General features: G+C 42.5%; 1 protein-coding gene across 1 annotated transcript in view; it reads left to right on the forward strand.

Annotated features, from left to right (window-relative positions):
- Nucleotides 1-12,786, forward strand: part of GUCY2F (guanylate cyclase 2F, retinal) — a 40,926-nt gene that overhangs the window by 3,032 nt on the left and 25,108 nt on the right. Inside the window, exons 3-9 of the mRNA XM_068181730.1 lie at nt 413-767; nt 4,014-4,098; nt 8,016-8,112; nt 8,616-8,750; nt 10,027-10,107; nt 11,131-11,307; nt 12,201-12,357. Coding sequence (XP_068037831.1) covers nt 413-767; nt 4,014-4,098; nt 8,016-8,112; nt 8,616-8,750; nt 10,027-10,107; nt 11,131-11,307; nt 12,201-12,357 — 1,087 coding nt within the window. The remainder of the gene's footprint in view (nt 1-412; nt 768-4,013; nt 4,099-8,015; nt 8,113-8,615; nt 8,751-10,026; nt 10,108-11,130; nt 11,308-12,200; nt 12,358-12,786) is intronic.

A 12,786-nucleotide genomic window follows, 5' to 3' on the forward strand; every position in this document is an offset into this window, starting at 1 on the left:
CACCAATTCTTTGGGTATGACACTTTTCCTGTCTTGGTAGGGACCTTCTGACTTTGATCTTCTATTTGTAGAAGATATTTTAGTCTAATGTTTTGAGACAGGATAAATTTGTGATAAATTTCAGCCAAACATCAGGCTCATAATCTTGGCTTTTCCCATCATAATGCAATTTTGTGTGGTTTTAAAAATATTTTGAAATTGCATTTTGTGAACCCACCATAAGAAAAGACAGATATTAAAAATCATGCATATATTTGGTCTAAGATTCTTCAAACCCATTACTTGGTAAGCCTTAATGTTCTGGTGTCCCAGCATTTAAGTTCACAACTTAGCCAGGGGGGAAATATTTTTGCTACCATTCTTGAACTGAAGGTTAGAGGCAGTTTATCCTCAATTTGTCCTGTATTTTTAGGTTTCTCCACTCTTTGGAACAATCTATGATGCCATTTACTTCATGGCAATGGCTATGGACAGTGCACGAAGGAAAGGAGTCAGAACCTCAGGAGCCAACATAGCTGAGCACACAAAAAACTTCAGTTTCCCTGGATTTAGTCACCAAGTAGAGACAGACAGCCATGGGAAGGGGCTGAACAACTATGTGATACTGGACACAGACGGTCATGGGAACCAGCTTTTCCCAACCCACCTGCTGGACATGTCCTCAGGCTCTGTGTTGTCCCTAGACCAGGCCATCCACTTTCCCAATGAAGTTCCACCCAAACCAGACTCCAGCTGTTGGTTTGATCCAGATGTTCTCTGCGCTGAAGGTAAGAAAGAAAAAAAGAACCAAAAATAGAGTGAAATGGCATTGAGTTCATGCTTCTCATTTCTTTCATCTTTTCTCTCACTCCAAGTGGTTACCCCTTTAAATTAGAACTCCCCAGCCAGAAAAGTCTAAACTCAAGGATCTAATATAAAAATGCCCAGTCATCATGCTGTTTGTAATGGGAATCCTGTGCAGAGGTAACACCATCGATCCACAATATTCTGTTATTTCCTGTTAGAGCATAGAATAATAGAATCATTATGGTTGGAAAAAACCTCTAGGATCATCGAATCCTTAAACTACCACTACCAAACCCACCACTAAATATCACATCTACACAATTTTTTCAACAATTCCAGAGCCATTAATCCCACTACTCTCCTTGGCCAATAATTACCACTTTTATGTGTTGAAAGGGTTTTCTGGGTCTAACACTCAACACCTGCCAATATTAATAGTAACCATTATATAACAGAGGCTCCACCCAGCACTGTGTCTCTGTCATTCTGAGGGACAGGACATTAAGAGGATTTGCCTTGAAGACAGCCTAAGAGAGCTGCACAAGAGCAGATGCTCTCAGCATCCTGCCTGTTAACCCGTGCTTCTTTATTCAGGTAGCAATGAGGAGTGAAGGACTATCAGAGCTCATCTCATTGAGAAAAAATGATAACCATTACTCAAAATCAATTGAGTTGTTATAGATAACAGAGGTAGTAACCAAGGGCCTGGGGGCAGACATATCTGTGCTACTTCCTAGGTTTGTCAGACTGGGCACTGGGTTTGCCTATTGTTTTTGAATTGAGGTAACTATTGTGCAGTTTTAAAGTTCACAGGGAAGCCAAAATCTAGGGGTAGGGTACTTAACCTCCTCTTGACATATTTACTTATAATACTAAGCATTTGCACCTATTGCTTCAGGATGTGTTACTTAAACACATGAACTTAACCACATCTATGGAATATTTGATTCACTCGCTGAGAAAACCATTCTCCTTGGCTTAGCCATAACTGAGCTGACACATAAATCAGTGTCACTCTATGAAAACTGGAGATGTACTGATCTTATAGCAACTGGCAAGCAATAGAAGAGATAAGTATAATGCTATCATATATCTAATTTTGCACTGCCCCTAGGAACAATGTAGCAATTTAGCATCTCATTGCAGTCTATGGAAAAATCACACTGATTTTTAGAGAGACTGGATTTTATGTTCATACCTTTACAAAAGCATAAAGCTCTAGGCATCTGTCAATTAAACAGTAATTTATTATGATTGCTAGCATTTCAGAGACTGAACTTTATGGCTAGAATTAAATACAAGCCTCACTCTAGATTTTGTATGAAGTTAGGCTTGGAGGGGTGTTGGATGTGAAGTTGTCGGGCTGCTGTGTTTCCTAACTCCAGGTTCACCAGGAGCAGGGCTGACCTGGTGTTCCGAGAACACAGACACAGACACACACACTGCAGACACAGCCAGTCACTGGCAGAGTAACACACACAGGAGAGTTATGTCTTTATCGGCACCACTATCCACAACCAGCACTGCGGGGACATGGACATCAGAAACGGCCTGGTGCTGCTCTTATGCACCTCATAATTAGGTTCCAAGCTTGATAACAGATCTCACAGCCTCAACTCCTTCAGACTTACAAATGCATCCTCTGGTAGATGGTCCAAACCTAAATTCCCCCATAGCCATCCCTCAAACCCTTCAGTCTCTGCAAGAGCTGACTCCAGACTTGCAGTCTCTCATGGGCTGCAGCCTCCAGGACTTACCTTCCCTGTTAGGTTGATGTTAAGTCTGTAAATATCATACACAGTCAGAGAGCACAGTTACCCAGAAAAAAAAAAATGTAGATGGGGTTAAGAAGGTGGGAATGACTGCACTGATCAAGTGCAGAGTTTGCCTGGAAAAAATGCACAATGTGGCTACGTGTGACCAGCATCCCCATCCTCTCACATACTGAGCATTCCCAACCCATTCTATCTCTCCCTTTACCCATGTTTGCCCTTTCCTCTAAAGATCCTGTAAGAAGTTTTATGTACTCCCACAGTTCCCTTAAAGCATCCCCTAATGACTTTAACTCAATCCCATAAATTCCCTCAAGCACGCTGTAAGTTTGCTCTTTCCCATAAGCTCATAATTAGCTTACTTTCACTTCTGGTTAGTTGTGAGGTATAGTATGGCTTGGGAGGGATCTTTCAAGGCCATTCATCTATTCCAATCCCACACTAGACTAGGTTGCTTAAAGTCCAATGAAGCCTGATTTTGAACACTGCCAGGGATGGAGCAGCCACAGCTTCCATGGGCAACCTCTTCCTGTGTTTGTGTGAGGACAGTCAGGGCCTGGAGTCCTACACTGAAGCAGTGAAATTTCAGCTATAATGCTCTGACTTTTCCTGAAACAAATACCAATTTTCAAAAATGCCTTCAGCTTTCACTGGAAAGCTCTAGGTCTTGGTGCTTGCAGATAGGTGTCAGTGTAACATAGAGTCGTGAACCTTTCGTCAACCTCAGTTTCTCCATGTTTGTTTGTGTTTATAGATCTCTGGATGCAAACAGAATAAATAGAAAAACTAGAAAACAGAAGAGACAGGCACAGCAAACAGTTCCCACTGGAATTTAGCTTATGAAGTCATATCAGCTTCCCTTATCTCTCTAGTAAACACACTCATCAGCAAAGAATCTGTCTCCAGTATTTTCTGCTGATGGATGTGTTGAGGAGAACATCAACCTTCTGCTGCTCCTCCTCTTTTTCTCTTTTCAGCATTAGAAATTTGCAGCAGAGAATTTAAAAGCCCAGATGGGCCAGTGACTCACCCTGGCTGTTGGTTTGATACCACAAGATAAAGATTTTTCAGCATTTCTATTTCTCAAGAGGAAAGGGCCAAATGTTAAAAAGTTCTGAACTTTGCAGAAGCTTCCTCTAAAACTTAATACTCCCATGTTAGTCTATTTATTTACTTGAAGAAAAACTATTTTTCCACTGGTCCACAGCTCTAAGTCTGGTTTAGAAAAAAATAGTGCATGAAAATAAATAATTAGCATAGCTGCAGTCTTATGTACGCCAAGTTAGTAAGTATTTGTGTATTCATAAACAAACATTGCATTAAAATTGTCTTCTGGCATTCTCCTCGTTCTATATTTGACTTTGTAATCCAATGTCTTGGTATCGATGTTTTTAATATTATTGCCTAAATCAAAATGATTTGCTAATTCACTGATTCTTTTCCCATCTTGCACAGGGATTGAGCCTGCAGTCATTTTGTTGGGAGTAATGCTGTTATTTGTCCTGGTGTTGTGTGCTGTGGGCCTGGCTTCTCTCATCAGGTGAGAATTGTAACACGTATTTGAGTTGGTGCCACTTTTAGCTTCTGTGTGAGGCTTGTGCCAGCAGTTTAGACTACGCACACACAGAAGGTCTGATTTTGCTCTTGGCTCTCCAGCCACATATATTTTCACATTTGTGGTGTGTTGGCCCTGGCAGCATGCCAGACATCCACCAAAGGCTTTCTATCTCTCCTTTCCTTAGCTGGACAGGGGAGAGAAAATACAACAAAAGGCTCATGGGTCACGATGGGGTCAGGAGGGGATCATTCACCAATTGCCACAACAGCCAAAATGGACTTGATGTGGGTAAATTAAATTTATTACTAATCAAATCAGAGTAAGATAATGAGAAATAAAATAAAATCTTAAAAACATCTTCTTCCCATCTCTGTCTTCTTCCCAGGCTTAACTTACTCCCAGATTCTCTACTTCCTCCCCACCAGTGGCACCGGGGCCAGGGAATGGGGACTGCAGTCAGTTCATCCCACATTGCCTCTGCTGCTCCTTCCTCCTGAGGAGAAGGACTCCCCACACCCTTCCCCTGCTCCAGCAGTCTGTTGCTGGATGTTTCTGAAGCATTAGGAAGGTGGTTATCACTTTGGAAGTGCAAAGGATGACATATAAACCAAAGACAGGAATCTGTTATGAGAACATGAGGGTTAAAACCAAGTATTTTTCTTACTCCAGATCATTCTTGCCTTACTTTCTGTCTTTAATATAATCATGTTTCCTATGAAACATGTGAGGCTGACTCCCTGTATTTTCTCCATGTACTAAAAAGAAAGAAAATACCTCTGGAGAGAATTTGAAGCAAATATTTAGGATACATCTTTATTATCAAGTTGATTCACTCCCTGTTTTGAACTGGAGTTCAGCTCCCTGGTCATTCCCATTATATATGTATTGGTCTGGGTATGAGATCTTTGGAGTAAAGGCAGTAGTGTTCTGGGGAAGGAGTCATTTCCCATAATTGCATGTCACATCTGTGTCCCAACTCTATATCCAAGGTAGAAATGTGCCAGAATTGATTGGTTGGTCCAGGAGCCATGGATTGCTCTTGGCAAGGTCACTATAGCCCCTAGAGTAGTTTGTCTCTAATTATTGATATACACATGACCAAACTTAGAGAGAAAATAGACTTAAATTAGAAGGCATATTTACTGAACAGCAAGGAGTTCAGCAGAGCAGAATTCCTAGATTGTTCTCTCCAGCTTTGCCTCTCAAATAATTCTGAGACATGTTCTGTCTCCACTCCTGAGTCATCCCTCCAAACCTAGATATAAGGGCCACCCAGCAAGGAACACCCCAAACAGTTCCCCCTCTTTCAGCACACAGCTGCTTCTGATACAACTGCAGACACTGATGAGGTTGCCTCCATCCACCCACTCTTTGAAACCTTGCTCTGTTCCCTGGCCACCAGCCTCTACAATTAAGTAAATAAAAGACAATCTTTCTGCCTACTCTATTTGTAAGCTCTTCCACAAGCACCAGGCTGTGCTTGGGAAGGCTTGGTCATGAGAAAATATGTATGGCCATCTGCTAGGGAAGAAAAAGTCCAGCATGACTCAGACAACGATTTATATTAGGAAGGGGCATGTCTGGAACTAAATTTAAACCACAGCATGGTCTGACTTGAAATGTGGAAGCTCTGGTCTTAGCTCTGTCAGCAATCTACTGCATGACCTTAAATGAATCACTCTACTCTCTCTGCTTAGCTTTTGGCAGAGGGGTGCTTTCCTCCCTGCTTAGGGAGAGGGTGTGATTTATCAAGCAAGGTTTTTCAGATGGACTTGTGAAAGGTACATAAGTGATGATTTTTTTCATGAAGATGAGTTGGGTGGCTTGGGACAGTGTGTTTAGCAAAATGTCATCCCAAGTAAAGCCTGTGGTTATGTGGCCAAGGCTTCCTCTCATCTTCAAGAAGCTGCCTGTGCTCTTCTAAAATGTCCAGAATGATACATTGAGAGGAAAAGTGAATTGTGGTGATTTGGGGTTGTTTTATATGGTGGTGTCCTTCTACAGTAACATCAGCAAAAGTAATCCCTATTGTCCACATCATCAGGGAAACACTTAGGAGAGTGCAGATCAGTCATCTGCTGTGGTGTTAACAAAGTTCCTTAAGCAAAAGAAGTGACACTGAGGGCAACAGGGGAGTTTTCCCTTCCCTTCTCTGCTCCTGGTTGAGAGGTTTTGACTGTCTAGTAGATACTGCTGCTTTGTGTTCAGTATTACACCCTGATGTCCATTGAAGCAATGGGATCAAAATGATGAGACATGGTGTTATGTGTGCCATACTGCTCATTCCTTGCAGCTTTTCCCTCTGTATAAACCTGTGACCATTACAGGGGTACATCTTGCTCTGTGTTTCAAAATGCACCGTGCTACAATATAGACACTCAGCATGTTTAGACAGTAACTTGTGTCCAGGCAGCTCTTATAAATTAACTACAATTCAGCTTCAGTCCCTAAGAAAGGCTGATGTGCCTAAATGTGGTTTGCTTATGACCAGACCAGCTAAAACTTGGTTTTGTCTTCTAACAGAGAATGATTTGGGATATGACAAATAAAAGCGAGTAAAACAAAATATGGCTTACATACACATCTGATTAATATTTGTAAGCAGATTAAATCCAGTTGTCTATTTGTGATGAGACCCTATGAGATGATATTTTTTGTTGCTATCCATGTTGAAATGGGTAATTCATTACTTGGGATTTAAGTCCATGCCAAGGCATGGTGACTTGTCCACTGCTTTCACCAGTGCCCATCCCCACTCCTACACCATTTTAGACCTTAAAGATCATGTCGTTCCAACCACTCTGCCATGGGCAAGGACACCTTCAACTACACCAGGCTGCTCAGAGCGCCATTCAAACTGGCTTTGAACTCTTCCATGGGTGGGCTGGCACAGCTTCTCTGGGCAACCTGTGACAGTGCTTCACCACCTTCACAGAAAATAATTGCTTCCTAATATCTAATCTAAACCTGCACTCCTTCAGCTGGAAACCATTACCCCTTGTCCTGTCACTCCATGTCCCTTTCAAAAGTCCCTCTCCAGCTCTCCTGTAGCCCTTCTCCTTAGGCTCTGGAAGGTGCTCTAAGGAATCCCCGAAGCCTTCTTCTGAACAGCCCCAGCTCTCTCAGCTGTCTCCATAATAGAGGTGCTCCAGCCCCTGATCATCTTCATGGCCTTCTCTGGATCTGATCCAACAGGTCCATGACCTTTGTAAGTCAGGGGCCCCAGAGCTAGATGCAGCACTGCAGGCAGGGTCCAATAGTGCAGGGAAGCCAGGTGTGGGGAATTCAGAGGAGATATAAACTGGCTACCTACCTGGGTGCCAGATGGCCACTCAGTTGCTCTATCACCCCCTTTCCCACTGGCACAGGGGAGAAAATAAGCTGTAGAATGACCAGCAGGGTGAGACAAAGCAGTTTTGTTACAGCAAAAAGAAAGAAACAAGGGGAGATCTGCGTGTGCAAGAGCTGAAGAGGAAAAAGATCAGTCTCTACTTCCCATAAGCAGCAACATTTGGACACTTCCTGGGAAGCTAGGCTTCATCAAGCATAATGGTTCCTACAGAAAGCAAACATTGAAAACTCACAAATGCCCCCCTTCCTCCTCTCTCCCTTAGCTTATATATCTGAGCTGATGTCATGTGGTATGGAATATCCCTTTGGCTAATTTGGGTCAGCTGCCCTGGTTGTGTCCCCTCCCAGGATCTTGCCCACTCCCATCTCCTTTGATGAGGGGAAGGAATGTCAGAAGGACACTGTTGCTCGGCTGTAGCACTGGTCTGTTATCAACACCTGTTCAGCTACCAATGCAAAACACAGCACTGTAAGGGCTGTGAACTTTAACTCGGCCAGGCCCAATGCACTACCTAAAATTGATAACAGTGACTCTCCAACTCTTGCAGGCAGAGTATCTTGAACAACCAGCTTTTCAGGGGTCCGAACAAGATCATACTGACCTTGGATGACCTCATCTTCATCAACCCAGAGCTACATAGAAAGGTGAGTCCTTCTATTCATGAAAGGAATCTGGTGGAACACTCTAGAACAGATTTGCTTTGTGATATTTTCATACTCATGAAGCTCTGGAAGGGTCATTTCACTTCTTCATGTCATTTTCCCCTGCACATTAGAAAATTTCCCATATGTTGAGTGCTTTTAAGTCTCAGATTAGATGTCAGAGCCTTTATGACCATGTAAAATTGTAGCCTTGGTAATGTTTCCTCTAGCTGCCAGGGCTTATTCCTTGTTCTTGAGGTTGGATGGTGCGCCATAGGGCATGTCCAAAAAGATAAACCATCTTACCATCTAAAATAAAGTCTCTGCACTCAAATATACTCGGAACCATTCCTGGCCCATTCTGGCTCATACCCAGAGCTGGTGATCTGCTGGAGGATGCTCCCATTATTTCCTTACCCAGAAATCCATGCTGCAAGGCAGAGCTGGAGTGGAGGTTTACACCCAAAGGTGGTAGCTGCCTAGCACTTGCTTTCCTTGCCTTCCAGAGGCTGACCTTGGACAGTCTGACTGATGCAAACAGCATAGCAGTCAAGAACAGAAGCCTGAAATCCGTAACCCGCTCTGCTTCCTTGAAAAGCACAGTTGCCACCCATGAAACCTCCAATGTGGCTTTGTATGAGGTAGGTAGAGACCTCATGCAGCCTTCTCTCACTGCTTCTGTTCACTGGACTGCTCCAGGGGGAAAAGTATTTGGCTGCAGTACTGTAGGTCCCAGGATTGAGATAGTTTGAACAAAGCCTAAGTACGACAATAAGTTACTCTCAAGCATGGACTTAGCAGTGTTTAAGGCATCTCTGTACCAACCCTCACCCTGACACTTGGAGTCAAGTGGGATGGGAATATTCAACATACACACGTAACATTGCCAGTCTGGTCCTGTCAGAGAAGTCACTACCTAAGGCAGTGGCACCATAAAGAACCTTTCTTACAAGACAGTCTTTATTTGGTGACATCTCTAATAAGGAACTTCCTTACAAGACAGGATCCAAATAGAGTAATGGAAGCTCAAATTCCCCTTTGTGTCAATAGGACTGTATGGAGTTTAGCAGAGGCAATGGCCAAGAAAACTCACCCCATCCATCAGGTTTTTCCTGAAAATGCAGATTTTTGAAAAAATGGCATGGTAACTTTTCCTGAAAAGGAGCAAAATAAATTTGATCAATCATTAATGCCAGAGAAAAGCTCTGGTCAGAGTTATTTTCCTTTCTAATCCATTTATTGCTGTTTATCAGACACTAAGAAACCTTCCAGGCATGAAACTGTGATCCAGGTGAAGGTCCTGCCTCACCCCTTACTTTGAGGGTTTGCTGTGGATATTCTTTTTTAGGTTCAGTATATAAGTAATCTGTTGCCAAGATCCTTAAAAATCCCCATCTACTTTTAAAATCAAGGATCTGAAATTCAGACCTGGATCCCAATGTGAACTGTTGCTCAGAGGTTTGCTCTGTCAGTCACCCACCTTTGTTGGGACTAGGGGACTGAAGCTTCTCTCTTAAGAGGACAGGTTGAAGGATTTGTGCCTGTTCAGCCTCAAGAAGAGACAACTGAGAGAGCACCTTACTGATGTCTATAACTATCTGAAGGGAGGGTGTCAAGAGGATGGAGCCAGGTTCTTCTCAGTGGACAAGAGGCAAAAGGCAGAAACTGGTGTACCTGAAAAGAAAATTCCACCTGAACACGAGGAAGAACATAGCTGTGCAGATGACCAAGCACTGAAACAGATTGTCCAGGGAGGATGTGGGGTCTCCCTCACTGGACATACTGAAGAACTGTCTGGACACAATCCTCTGCCATGGGCTCTAGGATAATGTTTCTTAAGCAGGGAGGTTGGACTAGATGGTCCATCACTGGTTTCTTCCAACCTTAACCGTTCTCTGATTCTGTGATTGTGGACAGGGAGACCAGGTGTGGCTGAAAAAATTTGAGACAGGAGCAGTTCACAATCTGAGGCAAAGCTCCACCAGCATCTTAAGGAAGGTAGGAATAAGGGATGATGACATGTGGAGGGAAGCTTTCTCAGGGGATGTTTTTGGCTTCAGGGTGTGTTTGTTGCCCTTGTCTCATGTCTATCCATTAAATCATGCATTGTGGTTGTCAATGAGTCTTGTCTGGTGAAATGTGGCACAGTGGACCATTCACGACTGCATCTGACAAATTTACCATAGATCCATATGTCAGTCAGCAGCTTGTAAAACCCCACCCTGGACCTGCCACTTCCAAGCCGGTGCAGTGTTAAATGTACAACAAATCCTTCAAGTGACCTTGCTTGCAAAGGCAGAGTGGTTTGGGGAACTCACCCCTCCACAGTGTGAGGCACTGGTAGATATTTTCATGTATTATATATTGACAGTGTGATGCAGACACAGTTGTACATTTCTCTGGAGTTTGCCTTGTGTTTCTACCTAAGATGCCTCTCAGATGCTTAATTTTGGTCTTCAATTTTATTGTTACAAATGACAAGAAAGCATACTTGTTTTCTAAATTGAAGGGCATTAGTTGTTGCCAGCTATTGCTAACATAGTAGTGGCATTTTTATGCATGTAAAAGCAACACATTTACCAGGGCATGTCTCCAAAGACACCATTGATGGATGACTTTGGACTCTCTAGGTCCATTTTTTTTTCCAGTTTATTGTTTCCAGTTTATTGTTTCCATTTCAGAGCAAGATCCACATGCTGAACTCAATCTACCCCCGCAAAGCCCTTCTGGCCTAGTGAAAGATTCAATACAGTTTGTCTAAACAAAACACAAACTTCTGTTTAGTTTGCTTTTGCTATCTTGCTATCTTTGTATAATGGATAGACTAAGGAAAACAAAGCTTGAAAAGAGTGTTGAGTAGCCAAAAATAAGCACCAGAGAGGTTGTTTGCATCCCCATCTTTCTGTGGAAAGCTGTTTGGGAGTACAAGTGTGAAAAGGGCATCTAGTGATACCAAGAAGCTACCAAGCAGATGTCTGGCTGATCTGGTCTCACTGTGGTTCAAAAACTGTCTTGTTTCAGATGAAAGACCTGCGTCATGAAAATGTGAATCTGTTCCTGGGCTTTTTCTCGGACTGTGGCATCTTTGCCATAGTGACGGAGTACTGCTCACGAGGCAGCCTGGAGGACTTGCTGAGAAATGAGGATATGAAATTGGACTGGATGTTCAAGTCCTCTCTTGTGATGGATCTAATTAAAGTAAATTCTTTGCTCGTCCTGAGGCATTATCTGAAGGGGACTTATGATGACTAAGCTATTTCAATCAGAATGTTGGGTTTTTTTATAATAACACAGGGAAAACAAATCTGGATGTAAAACAAATCTGGATTGTATGCTTGTTTTGTTTCGATCTGAGAGAAGCACCATTTGGGGCACTAGAACTACAACCACACAGCAGGACAAGATGCTAAAATTACTTATCAGTCTGCAATTGATGACCCAGAAAAATAGATTTTTGTGACAAATTTATTCTTTGCAAAGGCCCTTTCTTGCCGTAAATCAGAAATGCATCCACCATAGAACCAAACAGTATCCATCCCCTGCCACAAGACGGCTGCATATATGGTCCCTTGAGCAGCGTTGACACTTCCAATCATGTCCCATGTTTTCATGTCTTAATGGTAAACTACTAATCTGGGACAGGTGGATTCCAGAGAGTAGACCACCAGAACCATTCTTGCAGTCTGTGATCCCCCTTCTGAACCTCCTTGAGGGAGATGGGTAGGGGCACACAGCCCTTCATTACTTCCTTTGACCTAACTCTTTGGTAATACTTTTGTCTACTTTCTAATCCTTGCCTAAAAGCAGAACTTCTGGGTGCCGTGAGATGTAGGGCTGCAGAGGGAGGCATCTGACTCTTCCTAAAGTTGTCAGACCTATACTACTTTAGGGTGCAGACAAACCTATTTCATGTGCCTAATTAATTTCTAAACTTCTCTCATAGTTTGTTGTTTCAATCATTATTGCATTTGACATAGCGTCAGTGCTGCATTTGATGCCATCTGAGGTGACAAATTGGCTTGGTGTCTCTGAGTGTTGATGGATAAGATAATTCTTAAGGACCAACCTGGATGTTTTTCTGTATTTCATAGGGAATCAGATATTTGCATCACCGAGATTTTGCCCATGGACGTCTCAAGTCTCGTAACTGTGTTGTGGATGGCCGGTTTGTCCTGAAGATCACTGACTATGGTTATAATGAGATCTTAGAGGCACAGAAATGCCCCTATATTCAGCCATCCCCAGAAGGTAGGTGTGATGAGGAAATATTTTTTTTTTTAATATTTGTCCATTGATTTAACAAATGTTAGTTCAAATGCAATTTCAAGGCCGCACAAGGATTTTCATGCTCAATCTCACTACATCTAGTTTCCTCCATACCATGCATTGTTATAAGAAAGGGTAAGCAAAGGTTTTTTCAGACTGCCTGAAAGTGAATAGGAGAGTGATATGGTAAAAAAAAATATTTTACTGTAAGCAGGGACAGAACTTCAGCTTGTTGCAGTTGGAGAAGGACTGAATTGTCTCTGAAATCTTACCAGTACTGAATTTCTGTAGAAATGTAGCTAGTAGAATGGCTTTACATCCTTAGGCCCAATCCTATAGTTAAAGTTTTATGTTAGCCCAAATGCAAATACACTTTTTTTTGTTAAAATAAGCCATCTAAAACACAAAATT

This window comes from Anomalospiza imberbis, chromosome 2 (assembly GCF_031753505.1).
Source record: "Anomalospiza imberbis isolate Cuckoo-Finch-1a 21T00152 chromosome 2, ASM3175350v1, whole genome shotgun sequence".
NCBI classification, from domain to species: domain Eukaryota; kingdom Metazoa; phylum Chordata; class Aves; order Passeriformes; family Viduidae; genus Anomalospiza; species Anomalospiza imberbis.